The sequence below is a fragment of the Pogona vitticeps genome, chromosome 2 (genome assembly GCF_051106095.1).
Source record: "Pogona vitticeps strain Pit_001003342236 chromosome 2, PviZW2.1, whole genome shotgun sequence".
Lineage (NCBI taxonomy): Eukaryota > Metazoa > Chordata > Lepidosauria > Squamata > Agamidae > Pogona > Pogona vitticeps.
The window spans coordinates 173,703,257-173,724,735 of NC_135784.1; the positions used below are offsets into that span (position 1 = coordinate 173,703,257).

General features: G+C 43.6%; 1 protein-coding gene across 1 annotated transcript; it reads left to right on the forward strand.

Moving 5' to 3' along the window:
• Positions 1-1,938: 1,938 nt before the first annotated feature.
• Positions 1,939-14,332, forward strand: LOC110071540 (hepatic lectin). Its single transcript, XM_020779219.3, has 6 exons — positions 1,939-3,918; positions 8,022-8,120; positions 10,123-10,197; positions 11,287-11,438; positions 13,123-13,235; positions 13,599-14,332. The coding sequence occupies exons 1-6, from the start codon at positions 3,876-3,878 to the stop codon at positions 13,741-13,743; spliced, it is 627 nt and encodes a 208-aa protein (XP_020634878.3). The 5' UTR covers positions 1,939-3,875; the 3' UTR covers positions 13,744-14,332.
• The last annotated feature ends 7,147 nt before the right edge of the window (positions 14,333-21,479 follow it).

The following is a 21,479-nucleotide window of genomic DNA, read 5'->3' on the forward strand; positions in this document are numbered from 1 at the left end:
CTGATCACCATAATCACCCAATCTCCTGAAAATGACAGAAGCTGTCCCCACAGCTATAAATACTCAACTATCCAACAGACAGCAACAAAGCACAGACAGAGTTCCTACTCCTGTCCTCTGAAGATGCCAGCCACAGAGACTGGCAAAATGTCAGGAAGAACAACCTTCAGAACACGGCCAAAGAGCTCAAAAAACCCACAATAACCATCAGATCCTGGCCGTGAAAGCCTTCGAGAATACAATGTCTTGAAAACCCAGGACTATTTTTACACTTGAACTGTAACTTGGGTCCAAGATCAAAACCGTGCAAAGTTTGCCCTCTTTGCCACATAGGCTGCTGCTCTCTGAGAGTGACTACATGAGATTCCATGTTACACAGTTCTCTGTCACATTTGTTTTAAATCTCAGCGTCACTTAACATCCATGCTGCTGTTTGGCTTTTACCAATCTTTTTAACCTCACAAAAGTATGAGGCTATTAGGTTTCTTAAGGAGATGTGGGTGCTGAATATCCAGGGCTCTTGCCTGATGCATGGTGTGTGACAAAGGAAATAGGTATAACTTTTGCCATCATATGAGGTTAGTAATGGCTACTGCAGATAATTCAGCTGCACAACCACAGAACATCAGCAGGCATACCTCAACCGGCAAATACTAGAGAGAATTTACAGATCTGCTCTTAATGCTAGGTGAAGCCAGCATATTTCCAGAGCTAAAGCCAAAACAAGTAACATCACTGGAACCCCCCACCATTACCACATTACTGGGATTCCGGTTGTGTTGGTTGTTGCCTGTCTCTGGAGACGAAATGTTTATGTTGACTACTGTCTAAAGACCAGAAGTAAAAGCTTAGAACTTGACTATTTATATTGTAGAGCAGTGAGTTTGTTTCTTTCAGCTGAAGGCTAGCCCTCTGACTGACACCAGGAGAGTGGTGTACCTACCATGTCCACCCCCTGCTTGCTAACGGGAATGAGTCCTGTAGTAGTTGAAACATGTCTGTCAACAATAACACTAGAAGACCTTATTGCCTTCCCAAGCTGCAAGCCTGGCCAAGTTTAAATAGGCAGCGATTCCATCTCCCGAGACCGAACCTCAATTTTGTGGCCAATTCCCTTGGGCAATGTCAGGACCCACGCTGTATCTGGACTGAACATTTTCGTTGCCCTTGATCCAGCCAGTTCCTGATATCAGACATCTGTCCGTGGCCTCTAGAGCCCAATCTGAAGCAGAGAGAAAGAAGGGGCTGAGCTTTGTGCCCCATCTGTTCACCTCTGGCATCTCGCTTTTGTACCTCCAGCTAGAAAATTCACACGGTAGCCTTACAAAGCCCCTGTTCCTTGGATGGATGGATGGGTGGATAAATGGGCATGAGTTGCCTTCCCGGACTGGCATAACTGGTTTTCAGTAACACGAGTTGACTTCAGGGAATCCCAAGCTTCTGGCTGGCACAGTTTCTTTACTCCTGGAGAGTCCTTGGTCATTGCCATGTGTGTCCTATCCAACGTCTACTTTTATGTGGTTCTCTCCACTTTAGTCCGTTCCTCTTCTACTGTGGGTTTAGGATTACTGCCAGCTAGTCTGGCAGCAGCTGGCAGCATTTTCACATTTGGCTGCAAAGGGCCTTGTTTGCTGTCCTGTTGGCTGGTCTAGGTGAATAAGTCCCTTTTCATAATTATAAACTTTGTTATAATTTTTTCTTTAACTTGTTATGTTTTATGTTGTAAGCCGCCTAGAGTGGTCGAAATGACTAGATAGGCGGGGTATAAATACAATTAATAATAATAATAATAATAATAATAATAATAATAATAATAATAATAATAATAATAATAATAATAATAATAATAATAATAATAATAATAATAATAATAATAATAATAATAATAATAATAATAATAATTCTCAGAGAAAAAGGAAGGGCCACTTAGCTACACTCACCTTCGCTGCTCAGTGCTGAAATATGCAATTTCAATTGATTTGCAGCTTCATCCCCCTCCTGGATAAAAGAGAGCCGAACGCTCATTATTATTCCCAAGAACATCTAGACAGGATTCCTGCAATGCTCTTATGCAGAGCTAATTTTGAAGACTGTTCAGAAGCAATGATTGCTGCAGAATAACCTTAGAACTGCAGAACTGGAGGGGACCCTATGGATCATCAAGTCCAACCATGACAAGGAGGCACAGCGGGGAATTGAACTCCCAACCTCTGGCTTTGCAAGCAGACACCTAAGCCGCTGAGCTATCCAGCATGTCTACAGCTGGTCATGGATCTTGATAATGGATAATATAGCTTGCCATTACTTTCTTTAACCTTAACACTCAAGAGGCCATTGAACCTATGCAACCAATAAGCTATTGCAGTATTTGGAAACTTTGCTCAGATTGCTCTGCACATCCAAAATTAAGAAGCTGAAAATAAGAACAAGGTCATTTTGACAGTAAAGGCTGCATTCACTTTCATTAAGTTTGTACAGAATTTTATGATGCCCTTCATCAGAAAAAAGAGTAGCCTCTGAAATACAACATTATTCCAAACAGAAGGGAAAAAAAATAAGTGTAAAGCATTTTTTTAAATGGAATATAAGCTCAAAGGAACATTCCCACCGTGGATCAACAGTCTCACCTCATTCAGAAATGACTATACTCATCCATTCTTCTTGCACCTTGACTTTCACTACAGGTAAACACTAAGTATAACCCAATTAGCTATCACAGTCCCTCTGTAGTGCACCATTTGTGGTTTGGTAAAAGATAAAGATTATTTTTCTCTTCAGGCAGACAGAGTAGAGCTTATATGTTATTACTTTGGGTGAGAATCAATGCACAAGAAGGATGCATCAATGTGCCTATGTTCTGAGTGATGAAAAGTGAGATGATTTGATATCTGGATTATCTTTCCTTTAGACACAAGGTTGGTTGGTTGGTTTTGTTTTGTTTTTGTTTGTTTTTTGAGATTTTGCTACTTTTTGAAGGAAAGGGACACACTGATAGCAGTATTGTGAAAAGAAAATCTGAAAACCTGATTTTACTGAATAACACTTTTAAAAAACACCACCCTTTAAGTATGTAATGCAAACAGTTAAGAGCAACAGAAATCTTTGGGCTCACTATAAAAAGCAGACCAATTTCTGCTAACCAGTTTTCCTTTGATCTCTAAGGAAATCACACTCTCACACATAGGAGAGAGTTCCCATTTAAGCCTGTGTCTTAAGGGAAAAAGTTGTGACAAAATCTGCCCCCCGCCACCCAAGAGTGTTGGTGTGCTGCTCAAAGGTTTCCCTTAGAAAATCCATTCAAGGATCAGATGTGCTGATCTTACTTGGGGAAGAGAGGGGTTAAAAGCGTTCACTCCATAGTTGATGTTGTACAATGTCCACTTGGGGGGGGGCACCAAGAAAGTCTTCTGCCTTCCAAAAAGTTGCAGGACTGAGGGGCAAAACTGCAGCATCAGTGAATAATGGTTGTGATCAAGGAGTTGACCAAAAAAGGAATATCCACCATTTGTTTTCACATTTGAAATAACATTATAGTATGGTGGCTAGAGCCGCTGTGTAAATTCAGTATAACTGATGCTCTATCCTTCTTCATAGGAGTCCAGGGCACCTAACAAAATATCTAGTCTACCCTTATAAGCGCCATACTAAAAATCACAATTTAGTGGATTTGATTACAGTGGGGAATTTTTTAGAGGTGGCTGTATTCCAGGGAAAGGGGAACTGAAGGCAAATAAGCAGGGCTGGGTTCTAGACACGTTGAACTTAATCATTAACCATTTCTGTAGAGCAACCCCACGAAATGACAAAGTCCTGATTTTGGAAATTGTTTCAAAGCAGCACAAAAGGCCACCCTTTCCTATACGCTGCTTTCCAGGATGGATGAAGACAAATTTTCAGATGGGTTAAGGACTTACACAGGTAAATGCGCTCTTTGCATTTTCATCAGCTGCCTGACGCAGGGGAATAAGGTTTCAGCTGAAGGATCCCTTTGCTCACTGTCAGTCTAATGATTCAGAGAGGTCAACTTGGGCAGCTTTTTCCAGGAAGGTGCAAAGGTGTGCACCAAGTAGTAAATAGGGATATGATCTTCCCAGTAACAGCACCTTCTTGCAAGTGGCGTTTGCCTGGGGCCTATACGCTTGCCTTCTCAGTGCTAGGCTAACTCCTCTTTGAATTCCCCAGTTTTATAGAAAAGGCTTTCGGCCTGTTTTATCCAGTCTTTTTAATGTGTGTTGTATGTTTTATCGATTACTTTCATCATTGTACTCTGTTAACACAAGATACTGTGGCTAAAATCTTATGGGCATAATTTTATGCCACACGAGTGGGATGACCCCATTACGCTAAAACAGTCACATTGAATTGAACTGAATCAAAAACTTCCCACCATCCCAGTTCAGGTTCCAAGGCTCCCCAAGACTCTCTTTTGTTCTGGGAAAGTCTTTGGAGGCCTTAGGATGGGGGAATGGGAGAGAAAGCCTTTAGTAGCCAAATATTGCAGCTGCCAGTCCTGCCCCTGGGATTGGGGCCACCGTCACGGATCTGGCAGCAGATCCTAGTTGCTCAACTGAAAAGTTACATCAATAGATTTTACCCAGTGACCTGAATCCAATTGTTTGTTCCAACTAAAGTAAATCCATTCAGTCAATTGGGTTTATGTAAGTGCTTATATAAGTGTTTTTAAACAGCACTGTTTACATATGTTTACATATGTCTGTGCAAACAATGGGGTTTACAGAAGTGTTGACTTGAGCCACTGGGAATATCAATTGGATTTAGGCCCTTCTGATTTTTGGCTCATGTGAATCACCTCAGATTTCTTAAAAATATACATAAAGAAATAAAAATATGTGATTAGGTTTCCTCATTATTTACTGTCCAAAAATGTCTTCAATTTGTTAGAATCTCACAAATCTGAAGATCTGAAGGGGGAAAAAACTAAATGTAATACCATTCGAGCCCTTAGTACTGGCATGAATGGCTTTTTAAATACAGTTTTGAAGTGGAGGGATCAGGAAAGTGACATAAGAGGGAATCATTTTTGCTTCCTGTTCTTGTCCCAAGCTAGAATAGAGATTAGAGTCCCTCCACCTGCTCTTCCTCTAGGAAGCAAAACTCCTGTTCTAGCAAATGGAATATTTTTAAAAATCAATGCTAGTAACAGGAACAGAATGTGCGATCTGGAGTGAGCCCCAGTCTGGGAAGCCAGGTAAAGCCCTGTTTCTGCAACCGCCAACAGTTTAGACCAGGGAGCCCACATAAACCATTCAACTCCCTAAAAAGGTCTCAGTTCTGGTTTAGCTTTAATATTTTGAATGGCGATCAGCCACCATGCCAGTACCAAAAAACACCAGGGAGGCAAAGAGGAACTTGTTTCTGGTTGGACCAGTTTATCTTGATATAACTCTGGAAATTTTCTATTGACTCAGAACACTTTGGCCAAGAATGGACACATTTTTTAAAACTGAACTCAAATGTTAATTTAGATCTTGAAGATCTAAAACTACAATTTCAGATCTAGAAACATGTAAATCTTTCCTCTGTTGCAAAAGGAAAACAGTGTGGCAAAAAAAGAAGTGCATACAGAGATAATCAGGAAGGAATAACTGAGAATAAATAATATGATGTATCACCAACCATTGTATTCGGCTAAATGCAATGTCTTCCATAATAGTAGTTTTAGAAGAGGTAGCCATGTTAGTCTGTGCTCGCATACCAGGCAAAAACAACAGAAAAACGAAAAGAAGATAAAAATGTTATAATGTGAACATCCGTGGACAAGTCCACTTCCTCAGGCTGAAACAAAAATGGAAGTGTAAAGGCAATAATTCCCATTATTGCAGGCAAGCAGAATTTATTCAAATAAGTAAATGGATTGTATGTGTTGAGGAGAGAGATAATACATATTTTAAGTCTAAAAATGTCTATGTATGATAGCAGATTGAGGTAGCAAGAGAGACTGGAATATGGGTGTGTTGCATTATGTCAAACTGTGGCAGGACGTTTGTTCAATATTCACTAATTGTTTTGTAAAGAATTTTGTAGTCTGAAATATGTCTTTATTAATGGCTGTGAAAGAAGGTATAGGATGGTTACCAAGTTCTAACATAGTTCGGTCACAGTAATGCTTGTCCCGGGATATTTTGAGAAATCGTTCCCTCATCTGAGCTGTTATGAGTGCATCGCAGCGAGTGATCAAATATGACTGCCTTAGTTTTGGAGCTATTTGTATGTTAAGATAAAGAGGCAGATCAAATTAGGTAGAATATTTAATTCCCAGATGAAGTGTGTGAGAAATATGCAATAGCAAAAGAGCAGTTCCTCAAAAAATGGCTATTGAAATATTCAACCTTCTTGGATACCTCAAGACTAAAATTACTCTTGAGCAGTCTTTGCAAAAAATGTGTTGTAGATGTGGCAAGTTTCTGTTTTAATGCATTTTTAAACTCTAAAACTTGACACAGCGCATGGCCTATAGGCCACTAAACCTAAATAAACTTGAAACTTGAACTCATTAATGGCTGGGAACATAGCAGCTCAAAAATATTTTTGGTACTACAACGACCATTCATATTGGCTGAAGGATAATGGGAGCTGCAATCCAAATAAGTAATGTTTCTAAGCTCTGTAATCAGATCTAAGCAAAGATCTGAAGGGCTGTATGACCCAGGGCCAAATTATATATTAACCATTCATAGGCATCCTTCAGTCTCGAGAGACTATGGTAACTTGCTCTGAATCGAGGAGTGTCCTCTCCAGAGCATGAAGCCCGGGTAAGGTAATATGGAGGATAGGCTGTTACCCAAGCAGCAAATCCCCCCTCTCCACGTTGCTGAAATGGTCCAATGGAAAGGCAAGAGCCAATACGACTGGTTCCAGCAACGTCGCAGGAGTTGGCAGAACGACACGAGCTGCCTTCGGGACTCCAGCTCCGGATTTTGCCTCGAGGTTAACTCCTGAAGCCTTTTCCATCGGTGGATATAGCCACAAGGCAGTGGAGGTTTGAAATCGGAGTTTTCCCTCTCCGAGATGGGCTGCCTTCCATGGCTGACGAGCCCCACCTACCCGGCCTGCTCTTTAATAGTGCAAAAGTATGATCTGATCCTTAAAACTTTCCTGACTCCCTGGCTTATGCAAATCTAATTGGCTTTCCTGTTTACCATATTAAGGCCAGATACAAAGTTTGAGAATTTCGCGCACCGTTAAGCGCGCTGTCCTGGGACATGCTCTTTTACAGCAGGAAGTTCCACCCCTAGGCCCCACCCCCAGGCCATGTGGTCAGGAGACAAAAGAAAGCCCAGGGAAAAAAAAACTCAGCATGGCATCCATGCAAACAGACCTGGCCTTCGCCCTCAGCCCAGCTTCCTAGGGAAAAGAGTCCAGGGTCCTGGGACACGCTCTTTTACAGCAGGAAGTCCCACCCCTAGGCCCCACCCCCAGGCCATGTGGTCAGGAGACAAAAGAAAGCCCAGGGGAAAAAAAACTCAGCATGGCATCCATGCAAACAGACCTGGCCTTCGCCCTCAGCCCAACATGCTGTTCCTTTACAAATGGAAGCCATAGGTAGTAGGATGAATAAAGTTAATTTTATTTATTTATTATTTATTTTATTAGATTTATACCCCCCCCCCCCATCTAGACAGATAGTCTACTCTGAGAGGCAGTGTCTGGCATCTTAATAGTCTTCCCTAGCTGGAGGATGTGACTGCTTAATATGTAACAGCCCAGCAGAAAACAGGCTGGTTGAGGAAACTGGCTAAGCTGTAAACTGCTGGAACAGGCACAATGATTGAAAAGAGCTGGAAGTTACTTTTTGCAACTGTAGTTCCCCAAAACCCCAAATGGCCCAACATATCTAGAGGATTTGGAGAGGTGTATTCTAAGAGACTAACATTTCAAAGGCACATAATGGTTAATGAACAGCCTCTGCTCCTAGCTTGCTTGGCCTTTAGGTAGCCTCATGATTTGTAGCAGCAAAGAGCTAAAGTTTCTACCGTCTCATTCTCCTCTTTCATGTGAAGGAAGAGCTCTGATTCAGAGGCCGTTCTTCCCAATCTACGTGCTGCTGGGTGTTTCTTACTTACTGGTTTTCATTGGCTTTGTGGTGTCCCTCTCCAAAGGTACGTTTCTCCTACTATGGTCTTAAATGAGACTCTTTTATCTGTAAAAGAAAGAACAGAGTGAATGTTTCCATTTTTCTCCTTTGGCTTGAACAGTGGTTCTCCAACTCCAGATAGTTCTGATGTCAATCCAGAACCCCCAACCAATGTGTCAATCTTGAGGGATGCTTGGAACATCTGGTAGGCCAACGTTGGAGGACCATTGATTTATTTATAGGCCACTTTATCTACCACTAAGGGACTGAGGTTTATTAGAGAAGCACAAGCAGAGCCAAAATGAGAAATATATGGCCTCCAGATGTTATTCAACAGCAATGCCCACCCATCTTGCCCACATCGCCAGTGGGGAGGGATGACTGAGTGGTAGTCCAACAACATCTGGAGTGCCACTCATTCCCCATCCCTTTTGGATCACACCAAACATCATCTAGTTCAGCATATCCAGTTCTGTGCTCACGCTTGTGAGTCTGGTTCCTCTGGGAAGCCCACCAGCAGAACATGAGTATGGGTGCACCCTCTAGTTCATGTTCCCCAACAGTTAGTATTCAGAGATTATGATATATAATAGCCTTATACTCCATGACAAAACCTGAGATGTGCATTGACTCTAATGCAAGATGAAATAGCTCTGTAGGGAACTGAATAGCACAACAGAGGTGTTCTTACAAGTCGGTGAACCTGAGCCCTGCCTACAGATGTCTTGGAGATTGACTGGGACTGAGTAAGCCCACACATGCATTGTGGTATGATTCAGAATTTTTTAAAAAAAAAAATACCCTGTGGCATGTTAGTACAGAAAATAATAAAATAACTATTTCTATAATAGGACAAATTTGCAAAAACAGATGGGATCTTCTTTTTTTTCATTTTGAGGAGATGATGGGGTGGAACCAAGAACCCAGGGTGGAGCAATAGACCTCTGGATATTTAGTGTTCTGTGTGGCAGTAAGAACGTTTTAAAAGAAGCTCAGCAATTTGAACTGAGGAAATGGGAAGTATACACGGTCTCCATAGGCAATTGCTGAGATCAAAGGAAAAGGCAAGAGGCAGCTGAACCACCCAGTCAAGCCCAAGATCTTCCCTAGACATCTAGATCACTGAGATGCTAGTCAGGGTTCAGACTGAAGTCATGGCATGGTGTAAACAACCCTTTGCAGGCGCTCAGTCAGCCATTTCATGGAGGTACAAGACAAAATGAGGGGGTTCCTTTTATTATGCAGATTAGCCTTTGTGTGGAGTACTGTATCTCCTGAAAGGTACACGGCAGGTCATCCCTGATCTTCGAGTATAGACCCGGCTGCGGGGCTTCTGCCCATGCCTGACCTGCAAGCTCAAGATGGTATGGTCTAGTGGTTAGGGTGCCGGACTAGGACTTGAAAAATGCAGCTGCTCATCACCACTCGCTGAGTGATAATGAACCAGTCATTCTCAGCTTTATCTCACAGGATGGTTGTCATATGGATAAAACACACAAGATGACAGCTGTGAACACCATTTCCAGTTCTGCAGAGAAAAAGCAGGATAGCAATACGATTAACAAAAATGATCAGTTTGTGCTTCTGGGTAGGTCAAGGTTTTAGGTCTCTGGCTGGAGAGCTACAGGTTGGGAGTTTGATTCCCCCACTGGACCTCCTTGACAGGGGCTGGACTTGATGATCCATTGGGTCCATTCCAGCTCTGCAAATCTAAGATTATTAATATTAAAATTACAAAAATGAAAGTTCTTTTTAATGAACTTTTAAAAACCAATATCTGTACTCATACCCAAATTCCAGCAACCAGTCCAAATACAGCACATTGTTTCTGCAAAAACACACATACACACCAGATTTCTAGCAACTGATTCAAAGCTCAAACCCAAGGAACATGCCAATGGCAGAAAAATGACGTAGAGAGTTTATGTTTCCAATGTCAACTGGCAAACCTTTACAACACACAGCAGTTGTGGGGAGTGGGGGGTAGATTCTTACTGGGCACCTCTCCTCTTCCTTTATCATTCCAGTCGCAACAGTTTCCTCCGAACTCCACAAGATTCACGCTGAGGCTGCAAAGGAACCCTTTGGCCATGATTCCCACTGTGAGTAGTATCTCTCTCCTCCATTGCAAGGAGGAGGACCTTTTCCACAATCAAATCCTTCTTCATAGTTCCGCCATGTGCAAAGTCAAAGGATGAGGTTTGACACCAGAGGGCCACTGGTATAGTTGGGGATTGCAAAGCTCATCACAACAGTTTCCATCACCATTTTCCCTAATAAGACTTCAAGGTTTCCGGCGGTTGCATTGAACCCTATCGGGGAAACAAGTTCCATCCATTTCCCTTTCCAGAAAAAAGCAAGTCTTTGACAAAGCTAATGGGTCTTAATTGAAAAACCAAGAACAATCCCCCCCCGCAAATAGTTCAGATTACAGGAAGGATAGCAACCAGTAGTAGATTATTGCAGGGAAAAAGCCGTGTGGCTGATATTAGGATTGCATTTAAGCTCAGAGGGGAGAAGGAAACCTGAGAGGGATGGCAGATGATGCCAACATTCCTGCTAAATCTTTAAAATAAATAAATAAAAGCGCAGTGCCTCAGTCCCACCAGGCCTAGCTTAGCTGCCATGTCTTCACAAATGGCACTCCTGACCCACCCTGATCACCCATCAGTCATCACATGGGACCCTCGTTGTTCTTTAATTTTTTGGGGACTCCAAATGCCAGAGTTCCCCAGGCAAACTCCTGGGAGTTTCTGCTCAAAGAGACCTGCTTTTTCACTTATCTGGAACAGGACCTATTTCTGAGTCTGCATGGCCTTCTCCAACCTCAGTTCCTCTTGAATTTAAAAAAAAGAGGAAGCAGCCATGATGCATCCTGGGAGTCGTGGTTTCACTGCTCATTAAGCTCTATAAGGAATGCCTCCAGAAGAACTATGATTACCGAGACATTCCACAGCAGCTTCCTTTTTTTTACATTAAGAAAAAGGCCATGTAGCGACAGAGGTAGGATGTGCTCCAGGTGAGTGAAACGCAGACAGCTTGTATGCTGTGGGCAGAAACTCCCATAATTCTGCTTGAGGAATCTGAAAAAAAGAGGACACCACATTCTGTAATCTCATGTAATTTGTAATTTGACCCATGGAACTAGTAGCATATTTCGACACTCTTGTCTTTTCCTTTCGTCTCCACAGTGTTCCCATGTGGTACTGATACCAGACAATGGGAATATTCCAATGGAAAATGCTACTACTTCTCCCTGAAGGCTATTCCCTGGCACCAAGCTAAGGCAGAATGTGAAAAGCAACAGTCACAACTGGCTGTCATTAAAAGTTTAGCAGAACAGGTAAGAAGAAGGGGCACCCACTATCTTTGGGCAGATCCCCATGGAGGGGGCTTCCCATCAGAGCAAATATAATTAAGACCAAGATGGTGTTCCATTTGTCTTGGACAAGTAGCCCACAGAGCACACCTGAGCAACAACATTTCCCCTTTCTTTCATTCTTCCGACTGTCACAATCAACCTAACAGCACCTTTGCTTCTTCTAAGGCAGGGGGTGGTGAACCTATAATCATCCGGACCAGTTGAACACCAACTTCCTTCATCTCAGGTTACAGGCTATAGTTGTTGGGACTGATGAGAGTTGGAGTCCAACAACATCTGGAAGGGTTCTTCATTTAATGGCCAGGAAGTGCTACCCACCTGCTTCCCAATTTCCTTGAGGGAGGGTTGAGGAACTGTTTGCCTTCCAGATGTTTTGGCCTACAATCCCATCAGCCTGGCCATTGGTCAAAGATTGCGAGAGTTCCAAGCCAAGAAATTGGAAGAATCAAAGGTTCCGCAGTCCTACTGTTGGGAAAGAGCACCAAGATATCCTAATCCTGCAGGAGTCCAAAGTGAGAAATCCAGAAGGAGTTTCCCAGGCTGATCAAAAGCACTGATGGTCATCAAGTTCCTGCTTCTCATTTTTAAAGATGGAGAAGGTGCTCTGAGTCCTTCAGTGCTTCCACCAGGCAGACCAGTTACTAGACTTCATACATGTCTCTTTGGCATTCTGTTGCCAAATCTATATCTATATGGATTATGCATTTAAAGAATGCAACAGTTCTCTCTCTCTCTCTATATCTATATCTATATAGATATATCTATATCTATATAGATCTATATCGATATCTATCTATCTATATCTATATATCTATATCTATTGATCGATCGATAGATAGAGATAGAGATAGAGGTAGAGATAGAGATAGAGATACTGTAGATATATAGATATATAGATAGATAGATATATAGATAGATATATATATAGATAGATAGATAGATAGATAGATAGATAGATAGATAGATAGATAGATAGATAGATAGATAGATAGATAGATAGATAGATAGATAGATAGATAGACCAGTCTACAACGATACCGTTCCCCTCAAAGAAAACAGCAGCACCAACAACAGTCGTACTCATTTCTTTGCAGCCTTTTCTATGACTTTACAGAGCAGGGTTCATGTAAGGCAATAAATTGCACAAGGTCCAGACTGTAGGGAAAAAAGGCCCCGATTCTTGTCTCTGACAAAATAAACCTATATCAATGTCATCCCCCTTTCCAAGCAAGTTCCTTCCAATACCTCTGAATGGCCTCTACATCTTTCACTGAGACCATAGAACCTTCAGTGAGGGAGCTCTCCGGCAGCTGGCCAACTTGAAAAATGTCCCCAAAGCCCAAAAGAGTTGCCTACCTTTGATCTAACTAATCCAAGAACTTTTGTTTGGAGGATATATTGAAGAGGAGCCTGTCAAAAATGTTATCATGTCTGGGGATGCTTTTGCTCAGGGGTTTCAGCCAACCAGACATCTTCTCCTTTTGGATGCTTCATTCTCTCTATTCCACCGCAAATTTCCAACTTCCTTTTTCCTTATCCCATTCCAGGATATAAGAAAATATGCTCAGTCCTCATTTGGCTTGTGTATTTTCAAGGGTTAAAAGAAAATGGCCCAGCTGCATTCACTGGATTTTCTTTTTTGCAGAATTTCCTACAGACCCGGACCAGAAATGAGAGGTTTTGGATTGGCCTCCATGACCTCCACACTGAAGGAGAGTGGAAATGGTTGGATGGTTCCAATTATATAACAGGCTTCAAGTAAGCACTGAGAACTCCTTTAAGATAATGAGCAGTAGATGTCTAGGGATTGCTATACAATCCATTCTGTTTGCATTCTCATACAAGATTATCCGAATCACAACTTCTTGGACCCCAACACAATTTGTGGTTAGCAGTCTGCATCATTCCTGAGTAATCTAGGCCTGCCTCATTAAGTATCATGTTTTAAGCTGGGCATTTCATTTGAATGCATTGAGAAGGAATGTTAAGGAATCAGATTTCAGAAACAGTGGTATAGGCTTCCTGATTTTTTTAATATACAAATAGGTTCAGTGAATTCTAAACTATTAATATTTCCAGTTCATTAGAGCAAAAGACAGAGACATATTGCTTCCATTGCAGGAACTGGAAGACAGGGGAACCCAACACTTACCTGAACCAGGATGAGGATTGTGGCCAACTTTGGATCAATGGACAATGGAATGATTTCGTCTGCACCTCCAACTCCTATTACATCTGTGAGAAACCCTTGCCGAAAGCGACCTGACCATTTACTATGGTATTCCCAGAAGCTCCTAGAAAATGTGAATGGCTGCAAGATCCACAGTTGAACAAATGAGGCCAAAAGAACATCTAACTTGGGCTGTGACTACACTGGCAAGCTGAATCAGGGCAATTAAGCTTTGCTGTGGCTTGATTCGCAGCCGGTGTTCTATGATACAATTCAGAATAAATGATCACTCAGAGACTGAAGATTGTTTTGGTGCCAGTGTCCATACTGGTCCGTAAACCTGACATAGTTTGATTCACGCCAGAGCCCACAGCTCCCCTGCCTTTGATCCTGCCTTCTGCCAATCTACAGGCTCTCCTTTTACAGTTCATTGTAAAGCTGGTGAGCTGTTGCAAAGCACTAGAGAAAAAGGACAGTTTCCCAAAGTTCTCCATAACATATAGACCCATGCACATATACCACAGATATATAGCAGCCTGCTGTAGTTCACCAGAGTTGTTTCTATTTCATATCAATTTTTATCTTTTCTATGTGTCCATGCAGAGATGATCTAGTGCTGAACTTTTACATCAATGTAGTGATAAGGTGATCTAGCGCTAAACTCTGGACAACTAGGGAGAAAGATTGTGGGTATGGGTGTTTTCACTGTCCAAAATGTTATGCTCAGCTTAGTATGTCACCAGAATACCACCCACGGTCACTGCTCCATCCTTTTGGAGAATGAAATAACTGATCATGTGCAGAAAGGTCTATTCAAATCGTTCCAGCTTAACAAACAAAAAAAAAAAAGGTAGAAGCCAACAATGGCAGAGAGAAAAAACTCTCTGCGTTGGGAGCAAAAAAAAAACACAGCTGAACTGATTCTAATTGGCCTTTATGTCATATGATTACTTTTTTCTTAAAGCAAATTCGTTGGTTTTACAGCCACAGCAAATACCTCAGTATTTGACCATGTAGTTGCAGTGCTGATTAGGAAAAAATATATTTTGTTTTGTTCTAAATTCTTCAACAGACTTTAAGATTAAAAAAAAACACCCCAGTGTCTTCTTTGCAGGCAGCAGGGCTATGAATCACTAACGCTGGATAATTTGGAAAAACTGCACCTAAACTGAAAGACAGGGTGTCTGGTATCATTCCCTAAGCAGCCATTCCTAGCAAACAAATGGGGGGGGGGAGCGGAATTAAGTAAATATGGTATTTTAAATACAATAAACCATCCTATAAATGTTTGTTTGTTTGTTTGTTTATTTATTTATTTATTTATTCATTCATTCATTCATTCATTCATTCATTCATTCGATTTATATCCCGCCCATCTGATATGTTCTACCACTCTGGGCGGCTGCTATAGTTACCTTATTTTCTTTATTGAACCTTGTGAAAATTGTTACTATGTGCCATCTAAATTGCTTCCAACTTAAGGTGACCCTATTAGGGTCCTCAAATATAGGAGCAAGTCATAAGAGTGGTTTTACCATTGCCACCCTAGTACATCTCCATAGCCAAGCAGGGATCTAAAGCCAGGTCTTCTGAGCCCTAATCCAGTGCTCTGTCCACTATACATACTGTCCCTGCTACAAAAATACTTACAGTGGACCCTCAACGTACGGAATTAATCCGTATTGGAACGGAGGCTGCAGGTCGAAAAGTCTGTAGGTCGAGGCTCCATTGACCTACAATGCATTGAAAACCGGTTAATCCCGTAACCAGCCGTTTTTGTTCCATTTTGGTTTTTTTCCTGGTCTGTAGGTCGATTCTCCAGCTGCAAATCAAACCTAAATTTTCAGCCAGAGAAGTCTGTAACTCGAAAAGCCTGTAAGTGGAGCTGTCTGTAAGTTGAGGGTCCACTGTACATTGAAATATACCTGTCTCACGCACAAACATTTCTCAGCTGCATTTCATATGGGTGTGATAATAATGGTATCCACTCACAGGAAAGGAACAAAGTGCTCTGATGAACTATCAGAGTCTAACCATTAGAAGTTAGATCAGCTTCCCTTTCCTTGGGCTTTGTGGCTAATCATAACATAACTAGACGATGGGCAGAAACCGCTGGTTTGGCAGTTTGTGTTGGTTCGCCCGTCAGTGTGTTCCAAGCCCCGCCTCCTCCAACAGGCACCCACTCAGAGGCAATATATGGAGGAGGTGGGGCATGGAAGTCAGGGTGCTGCCTCTGAGTGGATGCCCACCGGAGGAGGTGGGGCTCAGAACCTCAGAAGGCGTGTAGGACCGAAGGATGAACTGGCACAAACCACCAAGCCAGCTGTTTGTGTCCATCTCTAGTTAGACCAGGGGTCTCAAACTCAATTTTTCTGGGGGCCGATGGAGGCAGAGTCTGGGCGAGGCTGGGCCACATCAGATTTTCCGCCAAGCAGAGCAAGAGCCTGAGGAAGCCGCCCAGGAGTTTCCTTAGCCCAGCTGGGGCTCCGAGGAGGAGGAGGAGGAAATTAAACAGAACAGGGCAGGGCCCCCACAGGTGCATGTGGGCACATGTGTACACAAAAAAAACACACACACACACAGAGGTCCGGCAACCTTCCTCTGAGGGCCCCCCTCAAAAAAGGGCGCACTCAGCAGCAGCACCTACCCCCACCATGACAGAGGAGCAAACTTTGCGAAGCGAGCCCAGGCAGCCTCCAGAGCCGATGCAGCTGAAGCAGGACGAAGAGGAGGGGGAGGAGGAAGCATCACAGGGTATTCAGGCGGCCGCTGGCCGGGCTGGTGTTGGGAGTGCCGAGAGAGAAAGAGAGCCAGAGAGCCTCTTCCCTGGAAGAGGTGATGGCGGCGGCAGCTGCTGTTGGTGGCGCTGTTGGAGGTGCTCTTTGAGGACAGGCTGGGAGCGAGCTCCGCTCTCAGGCATCGCTTGGCGCCGGCTCAGGGCTCGGGGAAAAGGACCGACAGCACCCCTCGCTCGCCGGCTCTCTCCCAAGACAGCGTCTCTTGCACCTTCCATCTGGAACTGCAGCCTGCCAGCTGGCAGACAGGCAGGATGGCTGGCAGGCTGCAGTTCCGGACGGAGGGTGCAAGAGGCACTGTCTTGGGAGAGAGCCGGCGAGAGAGGCGAGGCTTTTTTTGACTCTTGACAGCAGAGGATGCATGGGCGCTTTGGGGGGGAGGCAAGGTGGGGGCCGCAAACTATCATCCGGCAGGCCGCAAATGGCCCCCAGGCCACATGTTTGAGACCCGTTAGACTCATTGTAATGAATGAGACTTAACGCTGCTTGGAACTTTTCATTTCTGTGAGTCTCCTTTAGGTAGACCTACTTTAGGTAGGTTGAATGTAGGTTAAGGTTGAATGTAGCCCCCCAAATTCCACTAAACGCTAGCTGTGTGTGCTCACCCTTAGTTTAGAAACTTCCTCTTAATATCCTTAAAGTCTGTGCTGCAGAAAAGAGTTCATGTCTGGCCCAGATCTCAAAGACACTGAATACATACCACTCGGGAAACAAAACCTTCAATCACATTATGTGGCAAGATAAATGGAGATGTGTGAGCAATGGCACTCCAGTGAGCTGAGAGGGAATCAAGGCAGAGGGTCTAACTTGGGGTGCATTTCCTCCTTCTGTGCACACAGTAACTGCTTGCTTGTCTCTGTGGATTAGGGCTGCAACAGATAACAACAAGACTTTCTCAAGTCACTTCCTGGAGATTAATCGCAGCACAGTATTTATTGAACATTGATTGACTGACTGACTGACTGACTGACTGACTGACTGACTGACTGACTGACTGACTGACTGACTGACTGATTCATTCATTCATTCATTGGAAAAAAAAACTCAGGGTATAATCAAAACCATACTGCTCGGATCTGTGTAATTCAAGGGAGAAATGTGCTTCCAGGAGTATCAGCACTGGACGTTTAAGACCTCACAAGTAAAGATGGGGAACAGCCACATTCCTTTCTGTGAGCACTACAAGGACTTCCCCTCCATCTTTGTGGATGCCTGTGCCTTGGCAAGAACTCTGCTGATGTGCAAAACAACTGCACAAAATAACCCAGGGTGCGCAAAACTTTTTCAGTTTTAGTGCAAAACTGGCAAAGATTTTTGCACAAGTGGTCTTGTAGAGTTCTGCATCACTCCCAGTGTGAAAAGTGCCCTCTCACCTTAGTTTCCCAGCATCAGAGTTCCCACTTGTGAGCCCACAAGTGCAAAATCATGACCCTAGAAAGGTAAAACCCCACACTACAAACCCTATGATCCGGGTTGCATTTCTTTGTGTGGAGTTTGCATACCATGCTGTGTTGCACGGTATCCTTTACCAGTATCCTATGCTGTGATTATGTAGGCATGGGTATGGTCATTGAATTCAACAGAAGGAACATTTCATGTGCAGGTCTGGGTCTGATGAGAAATGGTGTTGTCAGCGCAAGCATAGTCTCAGGTATAAGACATGGCACTGCTGTCCTCGATGGCAGGTTGCCGTATAAAGTTTCTACAGGCACCAAATGAGAGAATGCTAGTCTACTGTCACTGTACAGCCTTCTACTGCCAACATTTTTTTCCCAACCCCAGTTGCTATGCTGATCAAGTGTCCTGCTGGGGTCAAAATGGGCTGCCAGCATGATAGCAATAGTGAGTGCCACACTATCAGGCTGGTGGCACATGTTGGCTTCCAGAGTTTCTACAATATTTTAAAGCCCCTTAGCTAGGGTAAAGAGGATGCAACATGAGAAGGAAAGGTTGGGATAGTGACTGCTATGGACAAACCCTTATATTTCTAAGCTCTGATTAAGTACTCTTAGTACATCTGCAACTGTACATCTCTCACTTTTCTATAAATGGATGCAGCATACTGCTGAAACAAGTTACAGGCTTTAAAAAAACCATGTAAAGAATAAAAATAAAAATCAATAAAGGAGTTCTCAGGAAAACTTGTTCCCTGGAATACAAAGTATCATCGTATTTACATGCGGACTAAACCAACAAGAACTATTGATTTTCACTTTGTTTACCTTCGGAACTCAGTGACTGCCAGCGTCTGGAAACCCGAAAACAGAGACATGCTTCCTTCTGATCTTGAAGTCTTCATACCCTGCCTTCACAAAGTATCAGATACAGTGTCCTATCTTCCATAGCTGGTGACAAAGTAACAAAACACACAATAGCTTCCTCCTGGAAAAGCAGACAGTTGTTGCTGTCATTCTGTTCACAGTGACCTTCCTTCCTTCCTTCCTTCCTTCCTTCCTTCCTTCCTTCCTTCCTTCCTTCCTTCCTTCCTTCCTTCCTTCCTTCCTTCCTTCCTTCCTTCCTTCCTTCCTTCGTTCCTTCCTTCCTTCCTTCCTTCCTTCCTTCCTTCCTTCCTTCCTTCCTTCCTTCATTTATTTATTTATTTATTTATTTATTTATTTATTTATTTAATCCTTAAAAGGATCCAAGCCAGCTTATATCATTTAAAAATATTGAAAAGCTAAAAACAATAGACAAATGTTTTAAAAAGAATTAAACAAGTATTATATTAAAATGGCAAATAAATTCAATATTAAAACACATTCAAAACAACAGAGCACAAACATCCATGTAGAATCGCTCTCAGACAGCCACTCATTAAGGGAAAGCTTGCCCTGCAGTCAAGAAGGAAGCCTCTAGGGTGATGGCTAGCAGTAGGCCCACCGCCACCTCGCTGGATCCTTGCCCAGTGTGGCTGATCAGAGCCACAAAAGGGGCTACGATTGATTGGGTCGTGAACATCGTTAGTTCATCACTGAGGGAGGGAAAGCTTCCCTCCCGCTTAAAAGAAACTGTCATCCCACCTATAATCAAATGCCCCCAACTAGTGTTGGACAACCTTAATCATTTCCGTCCAATCACTAATATACAATTTATTGGGCAAGGTGATTGAGAAGGTGTTGGCCAATCAGCTGCAGATATACCTTGATGAGCTGGATTGTCTTGATCCATTCCAGTCTGGATTCAGGCCGCGACAGGGTGATACTGGTGAGATGATACTGGTCACACTGCAGGTACTGGTCACACTGCAGGATGACCTTTAAGGGAGACTGATGGGCAGATGCACCCTGCTGATACTCCTAGATCTGTCAGCATACCATTGACCACAGTGTCCTCTTGGACAAGCTTTCTGAGGTTGGGATTAGGGGCTTAGCATTTACCTGGATCCTATCCTTGCTCAAGGACCATGTTGAGAGAGTTCAGCTAGGGGAGGAGGTATCAGCAGCTTGGACCCTTCGGTGTGGGGTTCCTCAGGGATCGGCATTATCCCCAATGCTGTTTAATATCTATGTTAAGCCATTGGGGTAGGTCATCAGGAGTTTTGGAATAAGGTGTCATCTGTATGCTGATGACACACAACTCTATCTCTCCGCTACCATCTCTGCAGTGGATGCTATCTGGACACTGCAGGGTTGCCTGGTTGCAGTACTGGAATGGACCAGGGCTAACAAGCTCAAACTGAACCCAGACAAGACAGAGATTTTGCCCCTGGGAGGGACCTCTGATAGGTTAGGGGGATGGCCCCTAGGCTGGATGGTAAGTACTCCCCTCCAGTTTAGAGACCAAGTGCATAAGGGCGTTCTCCTCCTCTTGGGAGTCCCAGATTGCAGTTGTATTCAGATCAGCCTTCAACCATCTTAGGCTAACTGCCCAACTTTGCCCCTGCCTAGACAAAGACTCCCTCAGGACTTTGGTGCAGTCCCCAGATCGACTACTTCAATGCCCTCTATGTGGGGCTCCCCTTGAACCTGATCCAGAGACTTCAGCGGGTCCAGAATGGGGCAGCTAGACTGGCGGTTGGTGCAAGCAAATTTGACCACATCAGTTCTGGCTCGCCTCCACTGCTTGCCCAGATCAGATTCAATGTTTTGACACTCTCATGCAAAGCTCTCCACGTTTTGGGCCCATGTTATTTGTCAGAGTGTCTCTCCTTCATGTTATTTGCCCAACCCACAACATCATCCCAGTCAAGGCTCCTCCGGGTGGCCACCCCAAGGGAGGCCCATAAATCTGGAAGCTGGTTCCAAAACATTGGACCCACCCCAAAGAAGGTAGTGCCTTCTTTGCGGTGGCTCCAACACTATGGAACCAGCTTCTGGAGATGCTCTGCCTAACCCACTTCCCTGTGGATTTTTAAGAAGCAGTTAAAGACATTGCTTTTCAGGGAGGCTTTCCACACCGACCCCAGATAACTACCTTCTTCCCCTTTTTTCTTTCCCATCCTCTTCTTCCCTCTCCTCTTTTCCTCCATCTGCTCTGAGATTAGTTGGTGCCATCTGTTTTTTAAGGGTTATTGTTACCGTTTTTAATATTTCTATTTTCACTTATGTTTTCTATTTTATGAGTCGTAATCCACCCAGCGTAATGCTGTTACACTAATGGGAGTGGGATAATGAATGAATGGATGGATGGATGGATGGATGGATGGATGGATGGATGGATGGATGGATGGATGGATGGATGGATGGATGGATGGATGGATGGATGGATGAATGGATGGATGGATGGATGGATGGATGGATGGATGGATGGATGGATGGATGAATGAATGAATGAAGAGAGAGAGAGAGAGAGAGAGAGAGAGAGAGAGAGAGAGAGAGAGAGAGAGAGAGGTCTTTGCCTGCTTCCGGAAGGACAGCAAAGATGAGCCCAGTCTGGCCTCCTGTGGGAGGGAGTTCCAGAGTCTGTGAGCAGTGACAGAGAAGGGCCTTTAAGCTACAGTAGCGCTAAGTCAAGGGTGGGGAAACCTTTCCACATTTGGACTGAATTCCAGCTTGGGAAGGATTGGGAGGTCCATTCCAGAGATCGATGGGGCAAAGA